Raw genomic sequence first — 18,625 nt, 5'->3', positions numbered from 1 at the left:
GAACAACATATTGTTTCCTCTGAGGGGAATGAATGGCAGAAGGGAAGATCCGAGCTTCATCTAGAAATGTGTGTGTTGAAAATAAGGTAATCTAAAATAAATGATGCTTACATTCGTTCAGTTGGTTGAGGCTTCTTTCAAAAGCGCAACAACAAACCCTGAGGCTGTGCAACAAGCCAGTGTAACAATCTAAATCTAAAATATTTATTCTGAGATTTGAGTCTGAGTTTTATTTTAATACCCTATTGCACCAGAGTAATCTGAATTTAATTAATGTCGTTATGCACAGTATGTTGGGATGTTTAGGGGGCTGAGATTCATGAGTGTGTGCAATTGGTAAAACAAAAACAACAAAAAGGGATCTAGTGAATTTAAATGTGGTTTCATAAGGGGATTGTTGGGCCTTAGTGGAGACATGGGTATTGTATTACCTCATTGGACAATTGGCATTTATTTTGTTCTATTTTATTGTTTCGGCAAGTGTCAAAATCAGTTTACATGTTTTGACTTTTTCTTGATGGGATTCTGTGATGTTATGTCTTTATCTAACTGGGACAACTGTTATTTACACAATTATTGTGTCACATCTAATCAAAACATCTAAAATCAAAATGATCAAAAGATCAAATGAAAGAAAAAAAGGTCAAACAAAATGCAGATAAGCCCAAAGAGCCAGGAACATTCAAATGCATGTCCCATTTGAAAAACAAACAGTAAACATCACATAGAAAGATTTCCGAGCAAATACAAAAGGCATCAAACAGATAAAGCTGCAACGAAGGCGCCATATGAAAGATATGTTAAAATCAAACGTCTGCTTCGTGGACACTAACAATGATGTAGAATATAAATCAAAAACATAACATGTGTTGGATGATGAATGCCACATGAAACCTCTTGAATAAAAGTGGGCTAACAAAGGCCGGCCACCATCTGGAATGTGCTAAATGTTGCCCGTCACCCTCCGGCTGCTCCCAACACAAACCCAAACAGTCGTGTGTGCGATCAGCTCGGCTCTCCAGACAGCCAATGCCAGAATTTCAACGATGGCCTAACAGTCGTAATCTTCCCTGATCCCAGAAAATGAGGCCCGCCGTGTCGGGACCGTAAGCCCCCTAAGCTGCCGTCCTTAGCATTCATTGCTTTTTAATGGACAGTCTGAAGGATCACAATTGAAACCGTTTAAAAGTGACACAATACATCTATACATAGAAGGTTTGAAATACAAAATGGACATACTGGACTTTTCCAAGGTGGCGTGGAAGCCATCTCCAAATATAGGAGGAGAAGCAGCGACGGGAAAGGGCCGACCAGCGCTTATAAAAAGCTGTCAACGTCTGGTAAGGGTGAGGGATGTCTGTGGTCTACTGTCAGAACAATTAGAGAGGGTAGAGTGGGGAGGCTAATTCAAAGGCTCTGAAACACTCGTTGAACCTTTATGATACAAGCATCGAAAGGTTTCTTCTTTGGTCTGCAGAACTCAGGTAAGTTTAGTGCGACCAATTCTTTGGGATCTTGAGCAATTATCTGTTTATTAAGTTTTCACTACATTCCTTCGCTGCAGCCGGACAGAATGAGTGATGCTGAGATGCAAATATTTGGGGTGGCGGCACCATACCTCCGAAAACCAGAACGGGAGAGGATCGCAGCTCAAAACATGCCGTTTGATGCCAAGACAGCCGTCTTTGTGCCTGACCCGAAAAAGGAGTACGTGAAGGGAAAGATCAGAAGTCAAGACGGTTCTGACGTCACAGTGGAGACTCAAGATGGAAAGGTGAGTGATTTTAGAAGAATTACAACATGTTATCGTGTATTTCTGCTCATCACTGCACCTTGGAATCCATAATGCAGATGGTCAAAGTGCACCTGGACGACATTCGACCCATGAACCCTCCGAAATTTGACAAGATCGAGGACTTGGCCCTGTTGACTCATCTCCACGAACCGGCCGTGCTGTTTAACCTCAAGGAGCGCTACGCTGCCTGGATGATCTATGTAAGAACAAACAATCAACGTGACTTCTTTTTCTAAAACAAAAAACAAAACAAACCAATGCGTCTTTCATCTTGACATCTTATAATTTTAAAGCAAATTTTTCAGTGTTTTTTCCTTGTCCTGTTTCTTCACAGACTTATTCTGGACTCTTCTGTGTGACGGTGAACCCCTACAAGTGGCTTCCAGTCTACAACCCCGAGGTGGTGGCCGGCTACCGTGGGAAGAAACGCCAGGAGGCCCCGCCACACATTTTCTCCATCTCTGACAACGCTTACCAGTACATGCTCACAGGTCAGTCTCATCATTATAAGACATAATGTATCTGACTGACTTCAGCCGGGTCTGTTTGCTGAACAAATTTGAATTATTTCAAGGTTTATTGATATATTGTTATAAAGGAGTCATTTTGTACTATTGATGAACATTATTTGAATCCAACCTAAAAGGCTCTGAAATCATCACAGTTCTCAGTTACCTTCTTAGAATCTGTAAATCTGTTTTAAATGAACACACTATATCATGCTAGCTTTGTTATGTCTGTTTCTGAGCTTGAGCATGTGTGTATTTATTCTTTGTAACTAAACTTAGACTAAAATGGTTGAATAATGAAAAATGACTTAGACTAATTTCATCAGAGTATCATCAGAAGGAAACTGGAGGCCCAATTATGAAAGACTGCTAGAAATGTTTATATTAATATATATATATATATACACAATATTTATACAAATATAATACATTATATCATCTATATGTTCTATTACATATTTGTATATTTTATATTTTGTTATATATTTTAGTTTCTATTTGGATTTTTTTATAGAGTAAAATAAATGAAGAACGTAACGTCTTTATCAGCCTAAAACATTAAAATAATTAAAGGTTTAATTGAAATGTTACATCCTTAAATACGGTTGAATCAATGTAAAAAAGAAATCTTTCCTTTCCTCAGATCGAGACAACCAGTCCATCCTGATCACGTGAGCTCGACTTGATGTGACTTCTCACGTGTATATTTCATGACTTGGATTTCCATCGTTCATTTTGAGTCCTGTTCTTTGTTCAGTGGAGAATCTGGTGCCGGGAAGACGGTCAATACAAAACGCGTCATCCAGTATTTTGCAACAATTGCATCATATGGAGAATCAAGCAAGAAAGAGCAAGTTGCTGGCAAAATGAAGGTTCTGTATTTTTTATCTTATTATTTAATAACAGACAATCAGAAACAAAGGGAAGTAGTGTATATTCTGCAAATTAACTTTTTTAAGTTATTCTTGAATTTCTTTCTCAGGGGAATCTGGAGGATCAAATCATCCAGGCGAACCCTCTTCTAGAAGCTTTCGGGAATGCCAAGACTGTGAGAAATGACAACTCCTCACGATTTGTGAGTTTAAATTGGTTCCGTACGGAAGCACAAAGTGGCCATTTTCGCTCATTATCATTCTTACTGTTCATTTTTTAATCCTGTTTTCATTTGTCATCAGGAAAAAACAAGCTTTCTATACAGATTTTTGACTTTGAGATAACCATGTTCATTGCTGTTAAGCCATAAGCCATACCATAATACGTGTGTCAGAATTTAATAATTATTATATTTTTCCAGGGAAAATTCATTCGCATCCACTTTGGAACAAAGGGGAAACTGGCATCAGCCGACATTGAAACTTGTAAGTTTTCAAACATATTCCACACACTGTACACAGCAGTTCTGCTATACTACATTATGCAATATATTTTATCATTTGATGTTTGTATTTATCTTTAGACCTTTTGGAAAAATCCAGGGTGACGTTTCAGCTACTGGCAGAGAGAAGTTATCACATCTTCTATCAGATCATGTCAAACAAGAAGCCTGAATTAATTGGTGAATGTACTCAGAACTTGTTGATAAATTGTTGATAAATTATTAGAATAATACTGTTCAAACTGCTGACTTCGAACAGAAATATCGATGATGTCTGTGTGTGATTTCAGACATGCTACTGATAACCACCGATCCATACGACTTTCCATTCATCAGCCAGGGTGAAATCACTGTGCCAAGCATTAATGATCCTGAGGAGCTGATGGCCACAGATGTGAGTCAATATGAATCACACTGTGGATAAAAATACTTAATCAGGACTGGGAATTAAGTATTATATATTACGTTGAAAGCAGGAAATGATTATTATTCTGGTGTGATTTATATCATCTAATGAAAATGTATGTAGAATCATATAGAACAAAAAGGTGATGCAGCACAAAGAAATATTTTATTTCATGATTTGTTTGGAATCATTTGACATATTGAATTTTTCAAACTGAAATTCTTCTCAGTCTTCAAAAAATCACAAAAAAACAACAATCTGCGGGAAAAAAATTGAATGACCAAAATTTATTTAAATGTTAGGTTATTACATAAGAAAGTACGAAATGGTTTAAGATGCAAGACACTTGCAATCCTACCTTGTTTGCTTTAGACCCTCACACTTTTTCGGTTTTTACTTATCTAGAAAGGTTCCACAAACCCTCAGACCAAAACTTTGTCCGATCAAAAGAGGTGGTCTAAGCCCAGATTATACTGGTTGGGTTTGTTTACTGTGTAAAAACACCTTCTTTTTTTGAGATAATTCAGACTTTCGGACCAATTTCAGTAAATTGAGACATCATTAAACAATAGAAGAAAAAGAAGAAGATGTGGAAGCAGCGTGCAGGATTGCTTTCAGTCTTCACCTCCGATGATTTCATTTTTAAAACACTAGGGTTTTCATTTTGATGGTAACATCATCACAATGATATTACAGTGGCGCAACATAGGTGATGACAACAGGATGTATGTATGTCAAACATGTAACTTTAGTTTGCTCCCTAGATTATAATGTAAAACTAACCAGATCAAATATAAAACAATGTAACAAAGACATGAAGCGTTGGTTCAGACTTTCAGCTGTGAAAAACAATAACTTGCATTGAGAGCACTAACCTCCAGACTCACCGTACTCATGATAACATCTGCGTCTGTTCCACAGAGAGCCATTGACATCTTGGGCTTTAACATGGAGGAAAAATTAGGAATCTATAAACTGACCGGTGCCGTGATGCACAACGGGAACATGAAGTTCAAGCAGAAGCAGCGAGAGGAGCAGGCTGAGCCCGATGGCACTGAGGGTGACCACACTGAGCTCTTACAGCAACCTGACCTTTAACATAGCTGCATTTTCTATATCATTGTTTTTATTCTAAAGCCCTGTAGTGACCTCTCCCTGTATGATATATGTCCCATAGTGGCAGATAAGGTGGCCTACCTCATGGGTCTGAACTCTGCTGATTTGCTGAAAGCGCTGTGTTACCCTCGAGTCAAGGTCGGGAATGAGTATGTGACCAAGGGGCAGACTCCGCAGCAGGTATTTTGTTTTATTTGTTTGGTTCTACATCTGAAAACGTGTTCAAACTGGGTCTCATTGTCTCATATCTGATTTAAAAAAAAGTAAATTCAGAGATTATCATAGAGGATATTTTGGATTACAGGTGAACAATGCCATGGGAGCTCTGTCTAAGGCCGTGTATGAGAAACTCTTTCTGTGGATGGTCACAAGGATCAACCAGCAGCTGGACACCAAACTACCAAGACAGCATTTCATCGGCGTCCTGGACATCGCAGGGTTCGAGATATTCGAGGTACACTGGACTCACACCTCCATTGATCTTTCTGAAATCACCTGTTCATTTATTCAGTGATGTCCTGTTGTTTAATTCAGATGAACAGTCTGGAGCAGCTGTGCATCAACTTCACCAACGAGAAGCTGCAACAGTTTTTCAACCACCACATGTTTGTGCTGGAACAAGAGGAATACAAAAAGGAAGGGATCGCGTGGGAGTTCATCGACTTTGGAATGGACCTGGCAGCCTGTATTGAGCTCATTGAGAAGGTGCATCCCCCTAAATATGAATACAACCAGACTGGGACTCAGTGGAGGGTCCGGCAAGGTCCAAAAGGTCCCTGATATTCAGTCAAGCTGCACAGAATGTCACATACTTAAAAGATATCAGATATAAGATGTCAGATTTGTTTATCATCCATGAATTATTCTCTGAGAAATTAAGGAAAATGTTGAAAAACAACCTGTCTTTCAATGTTTAAGCAAAAAATCAGCTTCATGATTCTGACCCAGACCCCGTTCTTCCACCAAGTTTTTGGGTAATTAGTACAGCAATTATTGTGGATTCTTTCTTACTATCAAACCAACCAACAAACGCCTTCTTGCGGAGGTACATTTATATTAAAGGTCCAGTGTGTAAGAATACATCACAATATAAAATAATCCTAGTGATGTTTACACTAGGGTGTTTCATCTAAATAGTACTAATTGTCGTTTTATTTATCCCAGAATGGGCCCTTTATATATATATATATTTATATATATATATTCTGTATATTAACATCTGGAGCGGGTCTTCTCTACGGAGGCCGCCATGTTTTTGACAGTCAACAAACTAGACAAACTAAACAGCTTTTAATTTTTTATGACAACTGAAGGCTCCCACAGGTTCTCTTTCAAGTTTGGCAGGGGAGGGGGAGGTAAGATTAAGATTAAGATACATTTATTAGTCCCAAACACATGCACAGACATGCAAAGGCACACTCATGCAGGTAGGGAAATTTAACCTCTGCTTTTGACCCATCTGGTGCAGGACACACAGAGCAGTGAGCGACCATGTATGGCGCTCGGGGAGCAGATGTTGGGTGGAGTTAGGTGCCTTGCTCAGGGGCACTAGACAGGGTAGGGAGACTCTTGGATTTTTGAGACAGATCAATTCCGGTTCGTCTTTTTGTTGTCTCTCCATGGAGTCGAACCAGAGACGAACCAGAGACCTTCTATGCCCATAGTCCAAGTTTCTGCCACTAGACCACTGTATTCAGTTGCAACATGCAACTTCACCACTAGACGTCACTAAATTCTACACACTGAACCTTTAAGTAGGTGCATTTGCACCAATACTAAACAGCTCTCTGTTCTGCAGCCGATGGGGATTTTCTCTATTCTTGAAGAGGAGTGCATGTTTCCAAAGGCGACAGACAGCTCCTTCCAGAACAAGCTGTACGATCAACACCTGGGGAAGAACAGCATCCTTCAGAAGCCCAGGCCCTGCAAAGGAAAGGCAGAGGCACATTTCTCACTGATGCACTACGCCGGCACTGTAGACTACAACATCAGCGGCTGGCTGGAGAAAAACAAAGACCCACTCAATGACACAGTGGTGCAGCTTTACCAAAAGGCTTCCCTCAAACTGCTCTCACAGCTTTTTGCCACATATTCTTCTGCTGATGGTCAGTTCACATTTAATGACAAACATCAAGTTTAACATTGATATTTGAACTTTATGATATAGGTTAAAGTCTTTCTGTTATGTCTCTGTAGGTGCTGCGGATGGAACTAAGAAAAGTTTCAAGAGAAAGGGCTCTTCTTTCCAGACAGTGTCTGCTGTGTTCAGGGTAATACTCACTAATCACTATAGAAGGAGTTACACTGTTAAGCATGTTTGGTGGGGATGGTTCTAATGTATCGAAGACAATGACTTAGCCAAAGATTTTGTAAAGTTAGAAATCCCCCAAAATTGAATCTTTCATTTATGTCAAATGTGTAATTTATTTTTGTTAATGTTTTATTTTTTTACAAACAGTCAATCGTAAGTTTTTTTCCTACTTTTCCAGAAAGAATTATAATCACATAAGAAAATTGTAATGTATATATTTTTCTGGAATAGATCTTTTCCAATTTATCCAAATCATGACAAAGATATGTTTGTATTCACCATGTGCAACTTTAAACTATTAAACGTAAACTACAGACAAGAGATTAGATCAATCTTTAGCAAAAAGTTTGTCAAGAAAGTGACTAAGCATGCTCCCCGAAAGTGTCCTGTGATGATAACATGACCTGTCAATCTCCTGCAGGAAAATCTGAACAAACTGATGGCCAACCTCAGGTCGACTCATCCACACTTTGTAAGATGCATCATCCCAAATGAGACCAAGATACCAGGTAAAAGAGAAAAATTGAAAAAGAGAAAGAAAATCTTCATCAAACCTCTCAGTGTGAAGTTACCGTGAGAGGAAATGCTTTCTTCATACAGGCTCGATGGATCACCACTTGGTCCTGCACCAGCTGCGGTGTAACGGCGTGCTGGAAGGTATCCGCATCTGCAGGAAGGGATTCCCCAGCAGGATCCTCTATGGAGATTTCAGGCAGAGGTAACACAGCTCAACGTGTGTCTGCAGAGAACAAACGGCAAACCGCTCTTAGGTGTGGAGCTGAACTTCTCGATCTGACTGTGTGACAGATACAGGATCCTGAACGCCAGCGCCATCCCTGAGGGTCAGTTCATGGACAGCAAGAAGGCGTCAGAGAAACTGCTCTCTTCCATTGACGTGGACAACGCCCAGTACAGATTTGGATACACAAAGGTTTTTTTATAATTTTATCTTTGGCAATGCTTTATTCTACAGTTTCCCAGAAAGACTAACAAATGTTTTTATTATGCCTCTTTCGTGACTTTGAGCTGCCATTCGTTATAGATTCGCTCAGTAATCTGTAAATATTCATCCAATTCATGTTTATTCTGCAAGATGGATCCAATGTTTTCAACTGCAAGGGGAAATACTTAGTGTTTATGTATTAACCTGAAGAATATACATGTATAAAACACCCTCACTCTATAAAACTTCAACAGCTTATAAGTTACACTTGCAAACATATTTCTCCTTAATCTTCACACACTTGTTTGTCTTTTGAGATAGTTTTGTGAACAATTTTCTTCTACCTTCTCCAACAATTTTTTCTATAGATTTGAAATAAAAAATGGATGACCTGTCAGCAACTCAAAAGTGAAGCCAAAGCACCCCTGGTGGCTGGTTACGATATTTAAACTGCACCTCCTCGATGTTAGCAGATGGGACGTGGCCCAAACTAAAAAAATATGATTCTGTTATTTCATTATAAAATCAGACTTAAATGTCATGATTGACAGCTGAGGCTGAGCCTGGATTGACTGCTCAATCTGCTATGATGTCATCAGAGCAAGATAGCAGCATTCGTGTCCAGGGTATTTTGGCTTCATTTCTGTACAGTAGGAGTAAGTGGAGTTGTGTATTACATCCTTATTTACAGTCTATAGTTTTTTTTCTAAGAATTCTTATATAAGTACAATGGGCATTAAATCTCTCCAACAGCTGATAAACTGAATTGTATCAGTTTGACCTTTAGTGAAGCCTTTTTGTTTTCCCTAAAGTACTTTCAACCCCCAAGGTTAGTTCAGATGCACTGAGATTTAATCTATCTTCACAGGTGTTTTTCAAAGCCGGCCTTCTCGGTCTTTTGGAGGAGATGAGGGACGAACGCCTGGCCGTTCTGATGACTCGGATCCAGGCTGTGTCCAGAGGTTACGTCACCAGGCTGCGGCTCAAAGAGATGATGAAGAAAAGGTCTTCGACAATGTTTTTTCTTTTTAACTATAAAGAAATAAACTGGGTTATAAGGAAAATTGTACGCAAATAAATTTAGGGAGGTTACAGGAGATGTGTCGGAGGATTTGAGTTGTGTAAAATGTATACTTGATTGATGGTAGAAGAAAATATGCTTCTTTTTTTATGCACCCGTCACATTATATTTTAAAATGTGGCCAAAATGTTCTTTTCCTGATCTTACCTCTCTGAATGTAAGAAATTATATGGTGACATTTTCTGCAGTGAAAATATCCCGCCAAGGCTGAAATCAACCTCAGAAAGGTCATAAAGTTATTCTCCTTTTTTATCTCTTCAGAGAGTCCATTTTCATCATCCAGTACAACATCCGCTCATTCATGAATGTGAAGAACTGGCCTTGGATGAGACTCTTCTTCAAGATAAAGCCGCTGCTTCGATGTGCAGAGGCGGAGAAGGAGATGCAGATCATGAAAGAGGAATTTGCACGACTCAAAGAGGAGCTCGTAAAGTCCGAGGCCAGGAGGAAGGAGCTGGAGGAGAAGATGGTCATGCTCGTCCAGGAGAAAAATGACCTTTACTTTCAAATCCAGGCCGTATGTAAACTACTGAGGAGAACATAACGTCCTTTTTGTGTCGATTTATTACTCTCAGATTAAGAGATCAGCAGGAAAAAAACTCCTTTTAAGAATTCAGAAGCTTTAACATCATTGAGAAGGTTAGAGATTAACAGATTCAACCAAAATATAAATTATGATTTTAATAGTAAAACATATTAGGAAACTGATTTATGAATTAACTTATTTGTATAATAATTTGTGTTTGTGTATTACTGTATCAAATACATTATTTAAATATTGAAGACATGACTCCTCTCTAAAAGTGAAGCTAAAGCAACTCCATCGCCCCCTGGTGGCTCAATGCAGTAAATTTCAATTGATGAGTTAAAATAAGTCGATATTCGATGATATAAAACAAGGCTGAAATGTCATGATGACAGTAGAGACTGCCTCATGATTGGTAAAGGGCATGTATCAGTGGGACGTTCAAGCCCTGGCTCTATGTATTTGACAATATATATTGAGATTGAAATGAAATCATCCAAAAAAAAGAATAAATATAAAATGAACAAGGAAATCCCAGATTTATACAATATATACAAAATAATAGAAAATCTGAAGAAAAGAATGTAGTGACAGCAAATCGAGTAAACAAACAATTTCTCTTTTACATGTCAGGTATAAAAATACATAACAATGGATCTAATAAAATGAAAAATTAATCAAATGACAAGATGAGAAGGCTTGAATAAAGCCAAAGATGACAACAATAGTTCAACACTAGTTGAAGAATTGACACTGTACTGCACTGTAATGATGAGCCATTGTGTCCCTGCACTTCAGGAGAGGGACAACCTGTGTGATGCTGAGGAGCGGTGTGAAGGCTTGATAAAGAGCAAGATCCACCTGGAGGCCAAAGCGAAGGAGTTCTCAGAGAGGATGGAGGAGGAGGAGGAGATCAACGCCGAAATCACTTCAAAGAAGAGGAAGCTGGAGGACGAGTGCTTGGAGCTCAAAAGAGACATAGACGACCTGGAACTCACCATCGCCAAAGTGGAGAAGGAGAAGTACGCCACCGAAAACAAGGTGCGCAGTGTCATGTCTATTTAATTTGTATATGTCGAGTGAGTTAACACGCTAACGCAAATAAAACAATTCTCTCTGCAGGTGAAGAATTTGGTGGAGGAGTTGATCACGCTGGAGGAAAATCTCTTGAAATCATCAAAAGAGATGAAAGCTCTGCAGGAGGTGCATCAGCAGACGCTGGACGACCTCCAGGCTGAGGAGGACAAAGCAAACACTCTGGTGAAGACAAAGATCAAGCTGGAGCAGCAGGTCGATGATGTGAGTGTTGAATGGACAAAGTGATCCTTCAGTGACTGACCCTCAGTTTGCACCATGTACCTGGTTTGATTTCCTGGTTGATGTGAGCATCTCTTGCAGCTGGAGGGCTCTCTGGAGCAGGAGAAGAAGTTCCGTGCAGACTTGGAGAGATGCCGAAGAAAACTGGAGGGAGATCTGAAGCTGTCCCAGGAAACCATCATGGACCTGGAGAACGACCGGCAGGAGATGGAAGAGAGGCTGAAAAAGTATTTTTGATTTTGTGAATTCAGGGCCATGAAACACAAAGTGGATACGCTTAAAAATTTTAATCAATAAGACTCAATGCACAGGGAAGAAAGTTTGACTTTTTAATAATGATAATGAAGGAGGTTGTTTTTTTTCACTGTGCTTATTTATCTGACTTCTATGTGAAAAAGCTTTTTGACTAAATCCCTCAATTGCCCAATCAGAGCTTCGCAATCTTTACTATGTTTAAACAGTGTGCATGTGGATCTATTCCCTACACATCAGTATTTAGCGTTTTTAAGAGTTTCAAGGACTGTGCTCTTTTCCATTAAATTTAAGAATGTAACATGTAGGATGAAGTCATTCTTTCTTAACAAAGTTACAGTTTCAAGGATGAAAACAACAATAAATTAAGTGTTGAACGTTTTAAGAAGGAACTGAACAGCAGTGACAGATGTAATAAATCTTGTGTCAGCAGGTTAAGTTATAGTCAGAATTCAAGAGCTTGGACTGCGAGAGCACGATAGCCTTGACCACCAATCACCAGAAAGGTTCAAAGATTGGGGCCTTTAAGTTCACTGAAGTTGCCCTGATGTGCAAAAAACAACAGCTAAAACACAATGGCTGTAACTTTTCATGGTAAACCTACTATCGACAAGAATGCTGCTGATATTTTTAATAATGATAGGGAAAAAAATCGAAATGCTGACAAAAGGTTGTTTATGATTTGCTCTTGTGATTTGCACTTTATGGCCACTGCAGTAAAAGCTTTAAAAGTCAACAATAACATTTTCAAATGAGCAGGAGAACAATACAGGCTAGAAATATGTGTTTTATGATATCATATAGAAAAAAAAAATGTAATTTCAAGGCTGAGCACCTTGTTGTTGTCCGACCATTTTAGCTGGAGGCGTAACAGGTTAGCTAAAAAAAACACACTGATCACATCCACTGTGTGAACTGGTCAGTTATCAAACTCATAATAATTCAAACATTTCAAGATCAAACTTCTTTTCAGGTAAAATAAATAAATCTGCTGTTGTCTCCTGCTGCTGAAAACCCTATGCTACTGTGAATTTAATGATAAATCTGCCTCCATTATCACTGTTGACAGCATATGTGTGAAAACAAAGCCTGACAAGCGGAACTAACAGGGGCTGAGGAGTATTATCTGTAATGATACAGGAAATTAAACTCTTTTCAGAAAAGACTTTGAAAACTGCAGCCTGCAGTGCAAAATTGAAGATGAGCAAGCCCTCAGCACTCAGCTACATAAGAAGATCAAAGAGCTTCAGGTATGATTTATAACAGGGCCGCCATATTTTAACACAGTTTCTGTAACATCTGAAATATAAAATCCCTCCTCTTTTGATCATGACATAATTTCCCTGCAGGCTCAAACTGAGGAACTGGAAGAGGGAATTGAGGCCGAGCGCTCAACTCGTGCCAAAGTGGAGAAGCAGAGTTCGGAACTGTCCCGAGAGCTGGAGGAGATCATAGAGCGGCTGGAGGAGGCCGGAGGAGCCACCGCCAGCCAGGCCGAGCTGAACAAGAAGCGCGACGCCGAGTTTCACAGACTGCGTCGTGACCTGGAAGAGGCCACCCTGCAGCACGAGTCCATCGCTGCAGCTTTGCGCAAGAAACAGGCGGACAGTGGGGCCGAGCTCAGCGACCAGATAGACAACCTGCAGAGAGTCAAGCAGAAGCTGGAGAAGGAGAAAAGTGAGCTGAAGATGGAGATCGATGACATGGCGAGCAACGTGGAGACTGTTCTGAAAAACAAGGTAAAGACTTCCTGCAGGGAGGCACTGTGCACATGTGTCTATGCTTTCATTGAGCTTCCGGAAACCTGTGCTCCATATTTCAGGCAAACCTGGAGAAACTGTGCAGGAGCTTTGAAGACCAAATGAACGAACACAAGACCAGAGCAGATGAAGCCCAGAGATCTCTGAGTGACTTCACCACGCTCAGTGCTCGTCTAAAAACTGAAAACGGTAGAAATCTGATCATAGAAACACAAGGAAAAGATACGGAAGAAGATTGAAGATCAAAAACTGTTTATTTTCTTGATTCTTGATCAGGTGATCTCGCACGTCTGCTGGAAGAGAAAGAGATGACTCTGACGCAGCTGAGCAGAGTGAAAACTGTGGGGGGTCAACAAATCGAAGAGTTAAAGAGACTCTTGGACGAAGAAATTAAGGTGTGAAACAAACAGTAAAGCAGGTTATTTCAGTCATAACAATAATTTCAATTCTAAATGTTACTTAATTAGTTTGTTGAACTTATGTCGAACTTATAGTTTGGTCTATATCAGTATATCTATATAAGTAGTGACAAATGTCCACCAGGAGGCCAAGGTGACATCTAGAAAAATTGGATTTCTTTGAATATTTTAAATTGAGCAGTTGTTTCATCCGTGTTTTTCACGAACAAACAGTTGTATCATCCTTGTCTGGCTCAATCCAACACTTCTTCGAACAAATTTATAGGGAAAACAACATAATCTATTGCATAGTTGTGCAGCTTTTCAACAGTAAACAAATCCCACCTTTTTAACATCATAACTAAGGCTGTTAACACTATGTATATTTAATTTGTTTTGCTTTCATCAGGCAAAAAATGCCTACGCTCACAGCTTGCATTCCTCCCGTCACGACTGCGAGCTGCTGAGAGAGCAGTACGAGGAAGAACAGGAGGCGAAAGCTGAGCTGCAGCGCTACCTGTCCAAGGCCAACAGCGACGTGGCCCTGTGGAGAACCAAATACGAGACAGACGCAATCCAACGCACGGAGGAGCTGGAGGAGGCAAAGTAGGAGCTGTGTGACATATCTTAAACTCTGTGCGAACTGGTTTCTTGTGCTTCAACGTAATTTGTGTTTGGTTGAAAGGAAGAAGTTGGCCCAGCGGCTGCAGGAGTCTGAGGAGATGACAGAGGTTGCAAATGTCAAATGCACATCACTGGACAAAACCAAGCAGCGCCTCCAGGCCGAGGTGGAGGATCTCATGGTCGAGCTTGAAAGGTCAAACGCAGCCAACATCGCTTTGGATAAGAAACAGAGGAGCTTTGACAAGGTGTGTCTTGGTTTTACCATTTCCCCCAGAAATATGTCCTAATTTGCATTATGTTTGCATTGATATTTTTTGCCCCTCTTTCATCAGGTTCTGGCTGAATGGAAACAGAAATACGAGGAGAATCAGTCAGATCTAGAAGTTTCCCAGAGAGAATCAAGAGTTCTGAGCACAGAACTCTTCAAGCTGAAGAACTCATATGACGAAGCTCTGGATCACCTCGAAGCCATTAAAAGAGAGAATAAAAACCTTCAACGTAGGAAACTAATCATTTGTTTGGTTTTTGAGAAGCTGGTGACTTTTCGTTTCACAGCTAATATGTTGTTCTTTCCATTTTTAGAGGCGATAACAGATATCACAGAGCAAGTTGGACAATCTGCGAAAACTATCCATGAGCTGGAGAAAGTTGCAAAACAAGCTGAACAGGAGAAGAGAGACACCCAGGCAGCTCTGGAGGAAGTTGAGGTTTGTACAATGTCCACATGGTAAATGGTAAATGGATTTGTATTTATATAGCGCTTTTCTAGTCTTGATGACCACTCAAAGCGCTTTACACTACAGTTTCACATTCACCCAATCACACACACATTCATACAGTGCATCTATCCCAGCACTTTGTTATTCTATGGGGGCCATTCAGGGTTCAGCATCTTGCCCAAGGACACTTCGGCATGCAGATTGTTCAGACTGGGGATCGAACCACCGACCTTCAGGTTGGAGGACGACCACTCTACCCCTCAGCCACAGCCGCCCCACATATGAGACAATACACCTGCAATATCAAACAATAACCACAGAATAAAGTGTTTATGTCTCTCCATGTAGTCTTCCCTGGAGCACGAAGAGGCAAAAATCCTTCATCTTCAACTGGAGCTGAACCAGATGAAGTTAGAAGTGGCCAGAAAGGTGGCGGAGAAGGACGAAGAAATGGACCAGCTCAAGAGGAATCACCAGAGGACCGTGGACACTCTACAGAGCACGCTGGATGCCGAGACGCGCGGCAGGAACGATGCCATCCGCGTGAAGAAGAAGATAGAGGCCGATCTGAATGACATGGAGATCCAACTGGGTCACGCCAACCGACAGGCGGCAGAGGCCACCAAACAACTGAGGAACCTTCAGACTCAGATGAAGGTGTGTGTATGTGCTTGGGGGGGGAGGGAACTATATACTATGCCGATGTTGGACTTTTGAATCCTCACACCCTCCGGTCTTTCATTTCAGGACACCCAGGTCCACCTGGACGAAGCCCTCCACTGTCAGGAGGACCTCAAGGAGCAACTTGCGATTGTAGAGCGACGCAACAATCTGGTGATGGCAGAGAACGAGGAGATCCGGGCGGCGCTGGAGCAATCTGAGAGATGTCGCAAGCTGGCGGAGCAGGAACTGATCGACAGCAGTGAGAGGATTCAGCTGCTGAACTCACAGGTTAGGAGACATATATTGTATATATATATACCATTGTTATTCAAGACAGGACAGCAGACAACAGGGCCCTTCCCGACTTGAGAATCAATCACAGACTGTTAAAAAGTGTCAAAAATAAGTCAGAAAGTACAAGTTCAACCTCCACTCTCAAATCTTCTTTCTCTTTTTTTTTAATTTAATTACATACATATCTGTGTCTGTCACTTTTTATGTGAAAAACACCACGAATGTCTTCTGACTGAAAATATTCCCATATTTAAATATCTTCCCCCCTCTCTATATGACCTGAGCAACCTGTGTGAAGGTTGGGTGAAAACCAGCTTTTTTCACTTTTCTCTTCAGACATGGTCACTAATTTATTCTGATTGAGCAATCCTCAGCCCCAGAATAAGACACGTTCATGCAACCTGTCTTTTTGGAAGGTTGGTATCTGATATATACAAAGAAAATTCTTAGAATGTACTTTTACACCTACATTTTATGGTCCCATCTTCAGCCTTTGTCCACATGAATTTTGTTTTGGGACCCTCTCGAAAACATGATGATAAATCGCCAAAGGTTTATGCCATGACAATACATTTCTAACAAAATAATAGCAAAAAAATTGAATATTAGGATATACTACACTATAGTGATATTACCATAGCAACAAAATGGACCAATTTAATTGGTTCTATTATTTTCAATAAACAGATAGAAAACATTTTATTGCTACTTTGTTAATTAGAAAAGGCAGTATTTGAATTAACAACACAGCGATACGAGACACACATCCAACTACAAACCAATGAATTTTAGTTGAAGGCGCTGCAGGTAATGACAACAGGATGTTTGTCATACACAATTCTTTAGCCTGCTCCATAAATTGCAATGTGAAACCAAAACTAACCAGATCAAATATAAATCATGAAGCAAACTCAATTTTTAGCTTGGTTCAGACTTTCTGGTGTGAAAAGGCCTCTTAGTTTCGGGAGAAAGTTTCTAAGATACACTGCAGAATACACACTGTTGTTTGTATTATTGACATAGATGATCTGCAGGATGTAATTTAAAAGACATATCTCATACACCTCATGGATCAGACAGTGGCTGTTTTGGGTTGTTTTTGAACATGTAAATAGTTTGTTTTCGTTTATTTTTTTCTGCAGCTGTTGTTTAGTGTCATCAAGTCAACACCTATCCATCAAAACAATAGACATGATCTCATCCTGTCATCAGGACTTTCTCTAACAATCCTGGGTGCAGATTATTTTAAAAAATTGCAGTTGAGAATGCACTTGTGAATTTGACTCGTAGAAAATCATGATTCATTAACACTAGACGATTCAAGTTGTAATGTAATAGTATTTTACATTATTAGTGGGAGACTAATATGCATGTACATTTAATTATGATCTTTCAGTATAATGAAACATTGATTATCAAATTTGTACTTTACATAAATAGTTGACTTTTTGTACTTATCTACTTCAAATTTAAATGAACATGTCATATATTGAATTAATCAGAACACCAGCCTCCTAAATGCTAAAAAGAAGATGGAGTCTGATTTAGCTCAGCTGCAGTCGGAGATGGAGGACACTGTCCAGGAGGCGAGGAATGCAGACGAGAAGGCCAACAAAGCCATCACGGACGTGAGTCTCCCACACGATCGTGTTTATCGCCATTTAAATGAGTATCCACTGGACCTTGAGTTTGTGTAGATTAAATTTCACACTGAGTTCCCGTTTTGCACACAGGCTGCTATGATGGTGGAGGAGCTGAAGAAAGAGCAGGACACCGGCGCTCATCTGGAGAGGATGAAGAGGAACCTGGAGGTGACAGTGAAAGACCTGCAGCAGCGGCTGGATGAAGCCGAGCAGCTGGCTCTGAAGGGAGGGAAGAAGGAGCTCCAGAAACTTGAAAACAGGGTAGGTATGAATCCATGAGGACAACAATTTTTTAATAGAAAAAATGAACACAAAATGATTCATTCTAACTGTATTTTTTTAAGCTCCGTGAGCTGGAAAATGAGCTGGAGGCCGAACAGAAACGCAGCAGCGAGGCCACGAAAGGTTTGCGAAAATACGAGAGAAAAATCAAAGAGCTCACTTATCAGGTAAGCTTTTTATCCCATTGTGAAACTGAGTGAGTCATAAGTTCTGATTTGACCGTTTGAAGGTGAAAACTAATAATGCAAAATGTGATGGGACTTAAACTGTTTACCAAGGGTGAAGAGGAAAAGAAAAACGTGACAAGACTCCAGGATTTGGTCAACAATCTGCAGCTGAAAGTGAAAGTTTATAAGAGGCAATGTGAGGAGGGGGTGAGTAAACACACATGGATAGTGTGTGAAGTGTTGGCATGACGTGACCTTCAAACACAATTTCTGTTTTCTGTTACACAGGAGGAACAAACAAGCGTCCACTTGGCCAAATTTCGGAAGGTGCAACACGACCTGGAGGAGGCCGAGGAGCGAGCTGACACTGCCGAATCTCAGCTGAACAAGCTGCGTGTCAAGAGCCGTGACTTGGCTGCTAAAGGGGAGAAGAAATTGTTTTAG

At 40.2% G+C, this 18,625-nt stretch overlaps 1 protein-coding gene across 1 annotated transcript; it reads left to right on the top strand.

Annotated features, from left to right (window-relative positions):
- The first annotated feature begins 1,561 nt into the window (after positions 1-1,561).
- Positions 1,562-18,625, top strand: LOC133970985 (myosin-4-like). Its single transcript, XM_062408151.1, has 38 exons — positions 1,562-1,774; positions 1,852-1,995; positions 2,130-2,286; positions 2,948-2,975; positions 3,062-3,176; positions 3,287-3,379; positions 3,599-3,662; positions 3,761-3,859; positions 3,970-4,073; positions 5,007-5,145; positions 5,263-5,381; positions 5,506-5,655; positions 5,736-5,906; positions 7,000-7,306; positions 7,398-7,471; positions 7,934-8,021; positions 8,113-8,230; positions 8,320-8,443; positions 9,324-9,460; positions 9,798-10,053; positions 10,861-11,103; positions 11,185-11,361; positions 11,461-11,606; positions 12,791-12,881; positions 12,981-13,370; positions 13,454-13,580; positions 13,668-13,786; positions 14,199-14,395; positions 14,475-14,658; positions 14,746-14,911; positions 14,996-15,120; positions 15,481-15,789; positions 15,880-16,083; positions 17,592-17,717; positions 17,823-17,993; positions 18,077-18,181; positions 18,293-18,388; positions 18,470-18,625. Exons 1-38 carry the CDS (start codon positions 1,574-1,576, stop codon positions 18,623-18,625), a joined length of 5,820 nt encoding a protein of 1,939 aa, XP_062264135.1. The 5' UTR covers positions 1,562-1,573.

Source organism: Platichthys flesus, chromosome 16, assembly GCF_949316205.1.
Source record: "Platichthys flesus chromosome 16, fPlaFle2.1, whole genome shotgun sequence".
NCBI classification, from domain to species: Eukaryota; Metazoa; Chordata; class Actinopteri; order Pleuronectiformes; family Pleuronectidae; genus Platichthys; species Platichthys flesus.
This window is presented reverse-complemented; position numbering and strand designations above follow the sequence as displayed.

Coding starts and splice junctions, on each gene's coding strand:
- LOC133970985 (XM_062408151.1), top strand. CDS start 1,574: ATGAGTGATGCTGAGATGCAAATATTTGGGGTGGCGGCACCATACCTC. Junction 4,074..5,006: donor AGGAGCTGATGGCCACAGAT/GTGAGTCAATAT, acceptor TCTGTTCCACAG/AGAGCCATTGACATCTTGGG. Junction 17,718..17,822: donor CCAACAAAGCCATCACGGAC/GTGAGTCTCCCA, acceptor TTTTGCACACAG/GCTGCTATGATGGTGGAGGA.